At 35.3% G+C, this 13,049-nt stretch overlaps 2 protein-coding genes and 1 long non-coding RNA gene across 4 annotated transcripts; 2 read left to right on the plus strand and 1 right to left on the minus strand.

Moving 5' to 3' along the window:
• The first annotated feature begins 5,035 nt into the window (after positions 1-5,035).
• Positions 5,036-7,785, plus strand: LOC138135880 (synaptic vesicle glycoprotein 2B-like). 2 transcript variants are annotated; one of them, XM_069054835.1, is made up of 11 exons: positions 5,039-5,416; positions 5,477-5,674; positions 5,724-5,886; positions 5,946-6,127; positions 6,182-6,366; positions 6,636-6,826; positions 6,875-7,016; positions 7,072-7,186; positions 7,242-7,401; positions 7,465-7,592; positions 7,642-7,785. In XM_069054835.1, exons 1-11 carry the CDS (start codon positions 5,344-5,346, stop codon positions 7,695-7,697), a joined length of 1,593 nt encoding a protein of 530 aa, XP_068910936.1. In that variant the 5' UTR covers positions 5,039-5,343; the 3' UTR covers positions 7,698-7,785. The 2 variants fall into 2 exon arrangements, with proteins under 2 accessions (XP_068910935.1, XP_068910936.1); XM_069054834.1 differs by having other exon boundaries at positions 5,036-5,416; positions 5,946-6,366.
• Positions 7,640-9,999, minus strand: LOC138135888 (uncharacterized). Its single transcript, XR_011161116.1, has 2 exons — positions 9,859-9,999; positions 7,640-7,688 (listed from the first exon to the last, which is right to left on the minus strand). It is a non-coding gene; the product is annotated as an uncharacterized lncRNA (long non-coding RNA).
• LOC138135882 (synaptic vesicle glycoprotein 2B-like) lies at positions 9,078-12,433 on the plus strand. Its single transcript, XM_069054838.1, has 10 exons — positions 9,078-9,399; positions 9,659-9,862; positions 9,912-10,074; positions 10,130-10,311; positions 10,370-10,554; positions 11,323-11,507; positions 11,565-11,706; positions 11,761-11,875; positions 11,927-12,214; positions 12,266-12,433. Exons 1-10 carry the CDS (start codon positions 9,300-9,302, stop codon positions 12,319-12,321), a joined length of 1,620 nt encoding a protein of 539 aa, XP_068910939.1. The 5' UTR covers positions 9,078-9,299; the 3' UTR covers positions 12,322-12,433.
• The last annotated feature ends 616 nt before the right edge of the window (positions 12,434-13,049 follow it).

The following is a 13,049-nucleotide window of genomic DNA, read 5'->3' on the forward strand; positions in this document are numbered from 1 at the left end:
ACCGTTGGATTTCCCTTGTCATGGCGCTTCTTCTGAGTCAAAAAAAATTTGCCTGGATTTTTTCATTTTAGAGAAAATCGCAAAAAAACAAAAAATCCATATTTTTGTCTCCCACGGCAAAAAATGGGTTCAATGGCCGGAACTTTTACTATACCTGAATTCAACTGACCCTATACAATAACTGACAGCAATTTGGTTCGAATCGGCGACAAAAAAATTTTCGAAAAACACCACGTACCCCCCCCTTCTATATAATTTTCACTTCGGAAAATCATTTAAACGCCCATAGCTCCCTTATTAAGCAACATATGGCAATGAATTTTGCACCGTTGATTTGCCCTTGTCAAGGCGCTTCTTCTGAGTCGAAAAAAATTTACCTGGATTTTTTCATTTTAGAGAAAATCGCAAAAAACCAAAAAATCCATATTTTTGGCTCCCACGGCAAAAAATGGGTTCAATGGCCGGAACTTTTACTATACCTGAATTCAACTGACCCTATACAATAACTGACAGCAATTTGGTTCGAATCGGCGACAAAAAATTTTTCGAAAAACACCACGTACCCCCCCTTCTATATAATTTTCACTTCGGAAAATCATTTAAACGCCCATAGCTCCCTTATTAAGCAACATATGGCAATGAATTTTGCACCGTTGAATTGCCCTTGTCAAGGCGCTTCTTCTGAGTCGAAAAAAATTTACCTGGATTTTTTCATTTTAGAGAAAATCGCAAAAAACCAAAAAATCCATATTTTTGGCTCCCACCGCAAAAAATGGGTTCAATGGCCGGAACTTTTACTATACCTGAATTCAACTCATCCTATACAGTAACTGACAGCAATTTGGTTCGAATCGGCGACAAAAAATTTTTCGAAAAACACCACGTACCCCCCCCTTCTATATAATTTTCACTTCGGAAAATCATTTAAACGCCCATAGCTCCCTTATTAAGCAACATATGGCAATGAATTTTGCACCGTTGAATTGCCCTTGTCAAGGCGCTTCTTCTGAGTCGAAAAAAATTTACCTGGATTTTTTCATTTTAGAGAAAATCGCAAAAAACCAAAAAATCCATATTTTTGGCTCCCACGCAAAAAATGGGTTTAATGGCCGGAACTTTTACTATACCTGAATTCAACTGACCCTATACAATAACTGACAGCAATTTGGTTGGAATCGGCAACAAAAAATTTTTCGAAAAACACAACGTACCCCCCCCTTCTATATAATTTTCACTTCGGAAAATCATTTAAACGCCCATAGCTCCCTTATTAAGCAACATATGGCAATGAGTTTTTCACCGTTGGATTGCCCTTGTCATGGCGCTTCTTCTGAGTCAAAAAAAATTTGCCTGGATTTTTTCATTTTAGAGAAAATCGCAAAAAAACAAAAAATCCATATTTTTGTCTCCCACGGCAAAAAATGGGTTCAATGGCCGGAACTTTTACTATACCTGAATTCAACTGACCCTATACAATAACTGACAGCAATTTGGTTCGAATCGGCGACAAAAAAATTTTCGAAAAACACCACGTACCCCCCCCTTCTATATAATTTTCACTTCGGAAAATCATTTAAACGCCCATAGCTCCCTTATTAAGCAACATATGGCAATGAATTTTGCACCGTTGATTTGCCCTTGTCAAGGCGCTTCTTCTGAGTCGAAAAAAATTTACCTGGATTTTTTCATTTTAGAGAAAATCGCAAAAAACCAAAAAATCCATATTTTTGGCTCCCACGGCAAAAAATGGGTTCAATGGCCGGAACTTTTACTATACCTGAATTCAACTGACCCTATACAATAACTGACAGCAATTTGGTTCGAATCGGCGACAAAAAATTTTTCGAAAAACACCACGTACCCCCCCCTTCTATATAATTTTCACTTCGGAAAATCATTTAAACGCCCATAGCTCCCTTATTAAGCAACATATGGCAATGAATTTTGCACCGTTGAATTGCCCTTGTCAAGGCGCTTCTTCTGAGTCGAAAAAAATTTACCTGGATTTTTTCATTTTAGAGAAAATCGCAAAAAACCAAAAAATCCATATTTTTGGCTCCCACGGCAAAAAATGGGTTCAATGGCCGGAACTTTTACTATACCTGAATCCAACTGACCCTATACAATAACTGACAGCAATTTGGTTCGAATCAGCGACAAAAAATTTTTCGAAAAACACCACGTACCCCCCCCTTCTATATAATTTTCACTTCGGAAAATCATTTAAACGCCCATAGCTCCTTTATTAAGCAACATATGGCAATGAGTTTTGAACCGTTGAATTGCCCTTGTCAAGGCGCTTCTTCTGAGTCGAAAAAAATTTACCTGGATTTTTTCATTTTAGAGAAAATCGCAAAAAACCAAAAAATCCATATTTTTGGCTCCCACGGCAAAAAATGCGTTCAATGGCCGGAACTTTTACTATACCTGAATTCAACTGACCCTATACAATAACTGACAGCAATTTGGTTCGAATCGGCGACAAAAAATTTTTCGAAAAACACCACGTACCCCCCCCTTCTATATAATTTTCACTTCGGAAAATCATTTAAACGCCCATAGCTCCCTTATTAAGCAACATATGGCAATGAATTTTGCACCGTTGAATTGCCCTTGTCAAGGCGCTTCTTCTGAGTCGAAAAAAATTTACCTGGATTTTTTCATTTTAGAGAAAATCGCAAAAAACCAAAAGATCCATATTTTTGGCTCCCACGGCAAAAAATGGGTTCAATGGCCGGAACTTTTACTATACCTGAATTCAACTGACCCTATACAATAACTGACAGCAATTTGGTTCGAATCGGCGACAAAAAATTTTTCGAAAAACACCACGTACCCCCCCCTTCTATATAATTTTCACTTCGAAAAATCATTTAAACGCCCATGGCTCCCTTATTAAGCAACATATGGCAATGAGTTTTGCACCGTTGGATTGCCCTTGTCATGGCGCTTCTTCTGAGTCAAAAAAAAATTACATGGATTTTTTCATTTTAGAGAAAATCGCAAAAAACCAAAAAATCCATATTTTTGGCTCCCACGGCAAAAAATGGGTTCAATGGCCGGAACTTTTACTATACCTGAATTCAACTCATCCTATACAATAACTGAGCAATTTGGTTCGAATCGGCGACAAAAAATTTTTGGAAGAAAACCCCCCTTCTATCTAATTTTCACTTCGCAAAATCATTTAAACGCCCATAGCTCTATTATTAAGCCACATTAGGCAATGAATTTTGCACCGTTGGATTGCTCCTGTCAAGGCGCTTCTCTGAGCCGAAAAAAATCATATTTTTGGCTCCCACACCAGCAAATGGAGTCTATGGCCGGAATTTTTCCTATACCTGAATTCAACTCATCCTTCATAATAACTAACCGCAATTTGGTTCGACCCGGAGTCAACCCGGAGTCATCCCGGAGTCTACCCGGAGTCAACCCGGGGTCGACCCGGAGTCGACCCGGATTCGCTTCGGAGTCAACCCGGCGTCGACCTTGAGTCAACCCGGGGTCGACCCGTACTCAACCCGGAGTCGACATGGAGTCTATACGGTGTCGACCCGGAGTCAACCCAGCGTCAACCCGGGGGTCAACCCGGATTTGGCCCGGAGTCGACCCGGAGTCAACCCGCAGTCATCCCGGAATAGATCCGGACTCAACCCGGGGTCGACCCGTAGTCAACCCTGAATCGACCATGAGTCAACCCGGAGTCAACCCGGGGTCAACCCGGAATCAACCCGGAGTCAACCCGAACTCAACCCGGAGTCAACCCAGAACCGACTGGGAGCCAACCCGGCGCCACTCGGGACGACCCATAGCCGACTCCCGGAGTCTTTTGATTTTTCCGATATTAAGCTATTTAAAGCTTGTTCTGCTTCATCTTTAAGTCGTTTTCCGGTAAAACACTATTATTCAAACTCATTTTACGAGATGTCTCTTTGTACAGTCGCGATTAATAAATTTTGGACATTAGTGTCATCGTGCTGTCACACATTCTAAAACGACCTTTATGTATTAATAACCTTAATTTTGATTGTATCAATTTTGAAAATGTGAAAGTCAGATTTACCGACAAAACATTCAAGAAGTTTTAAAAATCAGACAAATGGAATAGAAAGAGGTTTTAATTAATATAAAATAGAAAATACTAAATTAGGTAGCAAGTTGTCACAATACGCTCTAGCGGCGTTATTAATATTATTTTCACAGTCAAAATTACTATCATCACTCATTTTCAATCCGAAATTCACGAAAAATTGCAAACACGAACGTTGTTTTTACAAATTGAAAAATGTTTGTTGACTAAGGTAACACACAGGCAATATTATTACTTTAAAACCACCACAGTTTTAAAACGATACATTCTTTAGATAAAAGTCTCTACGGGTAAAAGCAAGATAACTGTAAAAGTAAGCTACCAGGACGAGTCGTAGACTTGCTTACTAGCTTACTCATCCAGTAAAATCTAACTTTCCGAACTTGTCACGTAAATAACTATCGTATGATCAAGTCTTTGGATCGCGATAGCCATGAAATGTAAAAACCATCTATAGAATCATTTACTTCTACTACCCCTTAGTTTTTATATGTACTTTACAGTAGGGCTAATCTCTCACGGAACTCATTTAAAGGCGAGGCGAATAAACCCAATTACCATTTTCACCACGATTTCGATTAGGTTCTGTAGTATGATTTAATAATAAAAAAATTATGTTTTCTTTGAAACATTTTGAATTATAACCTGCTAACTTGAAAGTTGTCAAGTAAATGTCAAAAATAATTGCAATAAATAATTTCATAGATAACTTGTTAATTCTACGGCAACCCTGATCCAAAGACTTTTTGATCATACGGTATATTCGTTTGCATTAAATGGAAAACTACGAGTATATTTCATCATTTTTGTAGTTGATAAAACGAAACCAGATGCTTTAATATAATTTTTATTACAAAGAAACAAATTAAATAAACATAATTCCGGATAGAACAGAATATTTCACCTTTAAGCGCAAACAAAGAAGGTATTAAAAATCATTTACAATTACCAGGCTCGAGAATAAATTTGCAAAACCGCACGCTCTATTTCACAAAAGCAATAAATCTTTTCATGTCAGATCATCGTGTATGTACATACGTTGAGTACATGATTCACTGTGATACAATTAAAATTTCTATATTTCATTTATTCGCTGACGTTATAAGATTGTTCTAAATTATTCAAGAAAATGTGTATCTATTGTTTTAAGTTTGCATTCGGCAAAGATAAACAGATAAGAAGTAACACAATTGAATATAATAATAAAAACTTCTGCATTTAAGCCATAGCCAATTCACATTAACTCAATCGAAATGACTAAAAAATATCGTGTAACAAGTGTCTTCGTGGTATCCCCAAGGATAGCCGAAAAAGAAAAATTATCAGGTGAGAAATTATTGAAAAATAACCATTGTGGCTTAAAAAACACGTTTAACCCAATTTCAGAACCGGCTGATTTTGAAACGGCAATTTCGGCAACCAAATTCGGCAAATACAACTTACTTTTAATTCTGATTGCCATTCCTGCAGGATGGTCGTCTATTTTCGAAACAACGACGATGTCATATGTTTTTCCGGCAGCACAATGTGACCTCGACTTAAGTTTAGATGATAAAGGGTTACTGAACGCTGTCACTTACCTGGGTAAATCAGTTTTTAAATTTAAATCTTCAGTAACATGGATCTATTTTAGGAATGATTTCGAGTGCTCTAATATGGGGATTTCTTTTCGATACGCTGGGTAGAAAGAAATTATTAATAATCGGATTCATCTTGGATGCTATATTTGTAATAATGAGTTGGTTTTCACAAACTAAGATTCTGCTGATGGTTTCCAAATTTCTAGGAGGTTTCATGTGAGTTTCAATAAAATATACCCAAAACTTTAGGGAGATGATTTTTATTGGAATTTTAGTATAAATGGACCTTTCGCAGCTCTTACAACATACATCTCTGAATTTCATTGTGCTAAATATAGAGCTAGAATGCAGTTAGTCTTGGGGACGATTTTCAGCTGCGGAAGCGTTGTTTTACCGTTGCTAGCCTGGCTTATTTTACCACAAAATTTTTATTTCTCAGCATTCAACAAATCACTTGGTAATATAGTAATACGTAATGAATGCGGTCACAAAAATACAAAATTCGTTTCAGAATTTCATTCCTGGAATCTTTACCTTCTTATCTGTGGACTTCCATCATTAACGAGTGCCATAATTTTCATATTTATGCCTGAAAGTCCGAAATTCTTGATGACAGTAGGTCACAACGATAAAGCACTCAAAGTGTTTCAAAAAGTTTACAGCTTAAATACTGGTAACCCCGCACATACGTATCCCGTGAGTTCACACTTTTTTATATTTTTTGTGAAAACATACTTTGATTTTCTAAATTAATAAAACTTACTACTGTTTTCTCAATTTCGTTGTAGGTCGTAAAATTTTATTGCATATTATGAGCGATTAACGGGCACAATGGTTGAGTTTGAAAAGGTTGGGAAGCCCCGCAAGATCTTTAACTTAAAGTACCATAAAATTTTACGACTTACAACCAAACTGAAGAAACAGTACATCAGTATTCACTACAAAACTAAAGATTACAATTTTAGATTACTCACCTGGTTAACGAAATAGAACTAAACAAAAATAACCCTAATACTCATGGAGGACAAGTTACTGCCAATCGCACTAAAATCCAAGCACTGAAAGAGGGCTGGCAGCAAATGAAACCCTTATTTTTTCCACCGCATTTAGCGAACATCATACTGGTCTGCCTAATTCAAACACTGTTTACAATGAGGTTAGTTACTACATAGTCGATGACTTATATAAAAATCATATTTCACAGTTTGAACACTTTGCGACTGTGGTTACCACAAATCTTTCAAGCCATCAACGACTATCAATACTTCCATAACGAGTCATCGGCTGGTCTGTGTGAAATGCTACAAATGATTAAACCAGCAACTAAATCAGACGAATGTGTGGTCGTAAGTATTTCCTATTAAATACAAAAAAATCTTCACTAACATTAATACATTTTAGAATCTCAACAATTCATCGGTCTACATTAACTCAATAACTGTGGCCTCTGTCTCCATGTTCAGCTATTTTTTCGCAGGTTACTTAATCAATATCCTTGGAAAGAAGAAACTTATGAGTAAACATTATGCTCTCTTTTTTTAAGAAGATTCAAACAACACAATTTTTTTCAGATATTTTAGGCATCATTTCTGGATTGTGTGCTTGTTCCATGTATTTCTCCACTAATTCAGCTATGGTGGTATCTTTGTCATCCTTATTTATAGCATCAGCAAGCGTAGCAACCAACGTAGTTTTAACAGTGATCATTGATTTATTTCCTACTACATTGAGGTAAAAACAAGAATGTAATGAAAATTTCTCGTACGTAATCAAAATCATTATTACCGTTTTTAGAACAATGACAGTAAGCCTTGCAATGATGTTGGCTAGATCTGGCGCAATGATGGGAAATTTAATATTTCCTTTACTTCTGCGAGCAGGTTGTGCCCCACCTTTCTTTTCAGTTGGTTCAGTTATTTTAGGTACGATGATATTTTTAGATCAATATTTTGCTCAACTTGTGTTTTGCAGGTTGTGCTTTTCTAGCACTCTTACTCCCAAATACTGATTTGAAAGCCCTAGAATAAAAATGCATGACAATAAAATATTATCATCATTGTTACTACTCCTAAAAATCTTAACTGTGGTTTCGACTCTATCGTGTATTTATTAAAATAAGTATAAAAAATAAAATTTTAAGATATTTTTTACTAATATTAAGTAACGTAATTTCAAATACATACAATAAATGAATTAAAAATGTGTACAAAATGTTTATTTCATACCAACAATGTAAGAATTCCCAATCCCTCATGGTGCTACAATGAGCCTAACGAAATTTGTGATACAGCATTACATTTACACCAATAATGTGGATTTAAAAAAATATATTTTAATTCTACAAAACAGAATCAACATACCAGACATTACATTTGTAAAATTTAATCAAAATCATTGTGTGGAATAATTGCTTAACTTCACAATCTTCAGTCGTGTGGGGGAAATGTATTGTTGGTTGCATCACAAATTTTGTTAGGCTAATTATTATTCTTTTGGTACAGTTGCGGACACGGAATTTCAGATGTCAAATTTATGTCAATTCAAAAAATGTCAGTGTAAGCCACGCTTCATTGTAATTATTATTGACTTTTGAAAGTTTATTTTTGGCATGTCAGTATGATAAAAATTAACAAAAATCGAAAGTGAGGTTAGTTGCACCTAAAACCAGTTTTACATTTTTATGTCAATTGAATGACAAATCGTCCAAGATTCCGTGTCCGCAATAGTAGTTTTATTGCACAGACTTGACTAACGAGGAAACAATAAAATACTTAATATGTACCTACTAATACATATTGCCGAAGAAGAAAACAGATTCAGATCCTAAGTATGAACCTTTTTATATGCTTTTTATATTTAACAACCAAGATAACTTACTTATTGCTAACTGTAAATGAAACAGAAGGCAAAAATGATTTTTAAAAGTTTTTATACCAAGTCATTCTGTATGTCATAATATTTTAATTACAGTAATGTGAAAAATTGAATATTTGTATTTTGATTTCCAAGTTAAATAACATCGTTATCAAGTTTCATAAACATGAACTTTGAATCATTTCTGGTTAAGGTTTTGATTTAATCATGATGGAGTCATTAAAATGTATGAACTATACAGATAATACGAACTGTCAAATATATTTTTATTAATGGAATCTCCTTGGAGTTTTAATGACGCATTTAGAGAACAAACACGAAAAGCCTCTACATCACACATTACGTAATGAAACAAAATTTGAAATAATTTTCGTAAAGAATTACATCACTCGCCCAAATTAATGACTTTAGTACACACGCTTCTGTTTGTACTAGACATAATGATATTAAAATGTAAACATGATAAAAGATGCTCCGATTCATGGTAATCCTTATCAGAATACATTTGAATTTAATAAATTATAATAATTGCAATTAATTTCACAACTGACGACCGTCATACAAGAGTCCGAATAGCACGTGTTTCAGTTTAAAATAGAATTTTGGCAGACGAGCTGAAGAAACGCGAGAGTGCGTCAGCTACTCTTGTGGCTATTACAGCAAGTACGGTCAGATAAGTAGTCGCGAATAAAAAACGTACTTACACGTTAAGTAACAGGCGCGAGTGTATTTAAGTGTAAAGTCAAAGAACCAAAATGACAAGAAACAACGAAAACGGAATCCACGAGGACGGTAACATTATCGTCGTACCAAGTTCGTTGGAAGATTCTTTAGAGAGTAGAAATTTGGAGCAACGTAAGGGGAAATTTTTTTCCTTCAAATCATAGTGCTATTTGCTTTTCAATACCAATCAGGATATTGAACTTTCATCCAATCGCTTTTCCTGATCAACAATACATCAATTAAAAACCATGTGATTCGATACACACAGCAGTTCCACTTAATATTAATTAAAGCACTTGGTAGAAACAGTGCTGTGACTTTTCACCTCACTAAATTATTATGGACGTTTTAAATGAAAGTGTACGTCTCAAACCGTACATTTGTGTTGCAGAGAAAAAACCAGCCGACTTTGAAACTGCCATCACAGCTACTGGTTTCGGAAGATTTAACATAATCCTCATTTTAATATCGATTCCTTCTGGATGGAGTTCGATATTCGAAACGACGACGATGTCGTATGTGTTTCCAGCAGCACAGTGTGACTTAAGTTTAACACTAGACAACAAAGGTTTTTTGAATGCCATCACTTACATCGGTAAGAATACACTTGACCTGTTCCGAAATGTGCAAACTCGTGATTTCAGGAATGATATCGAGCGCCTTCATATGGGGTTTCTTGTGCGACACTCTCGGCCGAAAAAAACTGTTGTCGATCGGTCTGTTCCTCGACAGTGTGTTCGTTCTGTTAAGTGCTTCGTCGCAAAATGTGACTATTCTAATATTATCCAAGTTCTTGGGAGGCTTCATGTTCGTATGCTTATCGCTAATTCTTATCTGTTACTGAACAGTGATGTCATTTTAGTATCAATGGACCCTTCGCGGCTTTAACCACGTACCTGTCAGAGTTTCATTGCGCTAAACACAGAGCCAGAATCCAGATGATGTTGGGAATTGTGTTTAGCGCAGGGAATGTTATTTTGCCCTTGTTGGCATGGGCAGTATTACCAATAGATCTAAATTTTAAATCCGCCAATAATGCTGTAGGTAAATTCTTTTTATTATTTTACACAAAGCATTCGTTATTCAACATATTCATTTGCAGAATTCCACTCGTGGAACTTGTATTTGTGCATATGTGCACTTCCTGCTTTAGTAAGTGCGATCGCGTTTATTTTTATGCCAGAAAGTCCAAAATTTTTGATGACCACTGGAAACAATGAGGCAGCTTTGGATGTTTTCAGAAAGGTTTACAGATTTAACACAGGAAATTCACCCGAAACGTTTCCGGTAAGAAAATCGCAACAAAATTATTACCATTTTAATTACGACTTTATAATTACTCGCCTGCTGATTATGAGTGCGCAGTAAAAATCTATTTTCAATTAAATAATCCGACCAAACAAGTGGATGTTTATAAATGATAATCAAATACTTTTCCAAGACGCAGACAGTTTAAATAGTATATTAATAAACAAGTTTCATAAGACCAGTCTTGAAACACGAATTCAAGTTTAAAAAACGAATTATTTTAAAGAATGAGTGCTTCAAGGTCTTATGAATCGTGTTTTTATACTAGTTTTTGTAATTTGCCCTTTTTAAGCCGTTTTTAAAGAAACTTTTTTGATTTAGTCGATTTAGGGATTTTTGTGGCGGTTGGTAATGTCTTACTTTTAATAGTAAAAATTTGATCTAGTCGCCTTTTGTTTAATCCAAATTTTGTCACAAAACACGAATATGGAAGATAATCTTGCATGTACGGCCCTTGAAATACGTGAAATTGCTAAAAATACGGTCAAATTTTTCCACAAGGACACTTCCTGTTCTTGACATTTTCTAATTTAAACTGACATGCATCAAACTTTGCCAACCTAAAAATTTTCGTAAAATGTTCCGATGATGACGTCGCGTTCTCTCAATATGTCTATTAGAGAATCAAAATGGAGGCAAATTACAAAAAATAATTATCTATTTCCGTTATTGCATCACATTTGTTGCTTATAACCCTCAAACCGTTTCAATATGAAGCAACCCCAAATGTCTAATACAGTCTTGTAGATTAAAGAATTAGTTGAAGAGACTAAAGCACGTACAGATTCGCGTTACGGTGGAAAAATTACCGCTCACAGAACCAAAATACAAGCTATACAAGAGGGATGGCAACAGTTGAAACCACTGTTTTTTCCACCTCACCTCCCTAAGATAATCTTGGTGTGTTGCATGCAAATGTTAGGGATGATGAGGTAAATTTTGTGGAACTTAAACCGACTCGATCCTCTACATAAATAACATTTTTCCAGCTTAAACACCTTGCGCCTCTGGTTACCTCAAATCTTCCAAGCGATTAATGACTACGAGTACAATAATAACGGAACATCAGCTAGTTTATGTACGATGCTAGACGAAATTCGACCCACCAACGGTACAAAAAAATGCGAAGTGGTAATTACTTCATCAGCTAACTGATTTTGTTTACTTTATTTTACTCTTTTCAAGAATTTGAACAATTCGTCGGTTTACATTAATTCTATTATTGTTGCCGTGGTGACAATTATTGGCTACATTGTTGCCGGGATGTTAATCAATGCGTTGGGCAAAAAGAAACTACTGAGTAAATTTCATTTGGTATGATTATTTAATTTCATAACATTTTCTTTTCTAGATATTTTAGGCATCATCTCTGGTTCCTGCGCCATGTCTATATATTTCGCTCAAAATTCACTCACTACAATAATATTATCATCCTTCTTTGTGTCTCTTGGCAGTATTGGCATTAACGTAATACTCGCGGTGGTCGTCGACTTGTTTCCAACCACTTTAAGAACTATGACTGTATCTTTGACAATGATGACAGGTAGATCTGGAGCTATGATGGGCAATCTAATCTTCCCGACGCTTTTACAATTGGGGTGTGCGCCACCATTCTTTACTGTTGGAGCTGTGATTATTGGTAAGATTACAAAAGTGTTGATGGAATATTAAATTTACTCTTTGATTTTAGGTTGTGCCTTCTTGTCGTGTCTGTTGCCTAACACTGATTTGAAAGCACTTCAATAACATTCGTATTTTTATACTCATAACAAACTGGTACTTAGTTGTTATGTTTTAATATAAATCGTTATTTTTGTATAATAAAATAAATCATACACAATTAAATTTTCTTATTTAATCAGATTTTTTTTTTATGAATATCGATAAATTTGAACACCTTACAAACATAATCCCAACTTATTTTTGTTTTAAATTATGTAGTGTAGTAGACTGGTAGAAATCTTGAATTTTTTGTAAATACATTACCCGCGTTTTAACAAATCGACCTTTTCTTTAATGTTGCTTAAGTTTACAGCAAGGTGAACCACTTTTTTCTAAACTACACTTCAAGAATCCACACATTTTTTTATTATAAACTTCGTCTTCAATTTCAGCAGTCATAAATTTTAAAATCTTTTTACAAACTTCCAACTTTCCAGTTGCTATTTCTGCAGGTTTCAATTTTCTTTTGGTACATTTTTCCTTAAATTTCGTAACATTTTACAACATTTCCACTATCAAGAGTCGTGGCTTTGTAGACACAGCCATTCACCTCGACAATACAAACTTTGAGTTGACAGGAACAGCGTGATAACAAAAATTAATACCTCATTACGTTGGCCAGATTATTTTATAAATATACAGCAGCACGCATCAATGATAGGTATCCATTGTCTTCCTTAATAAAAACAACAAAAAGCTTAATTAAATTTGGAAAAGGTTTAAAAATTATATTTTAAATAAACAAACGGTTC

This window comes from Tenebrio molitor, chromosome 7, assembly GCF_963966145.1.
Source record: "Tenebrio molitor chromosome 7, icTenMoli1.1, whole genome shotgun sequence".
Lineage (NCBI taxonomy): Eukaryota > Metazoa > Arthropoda > Insecta > Coleoptera > Tenebrionidae > Tenebrio > Tenebrio molitor.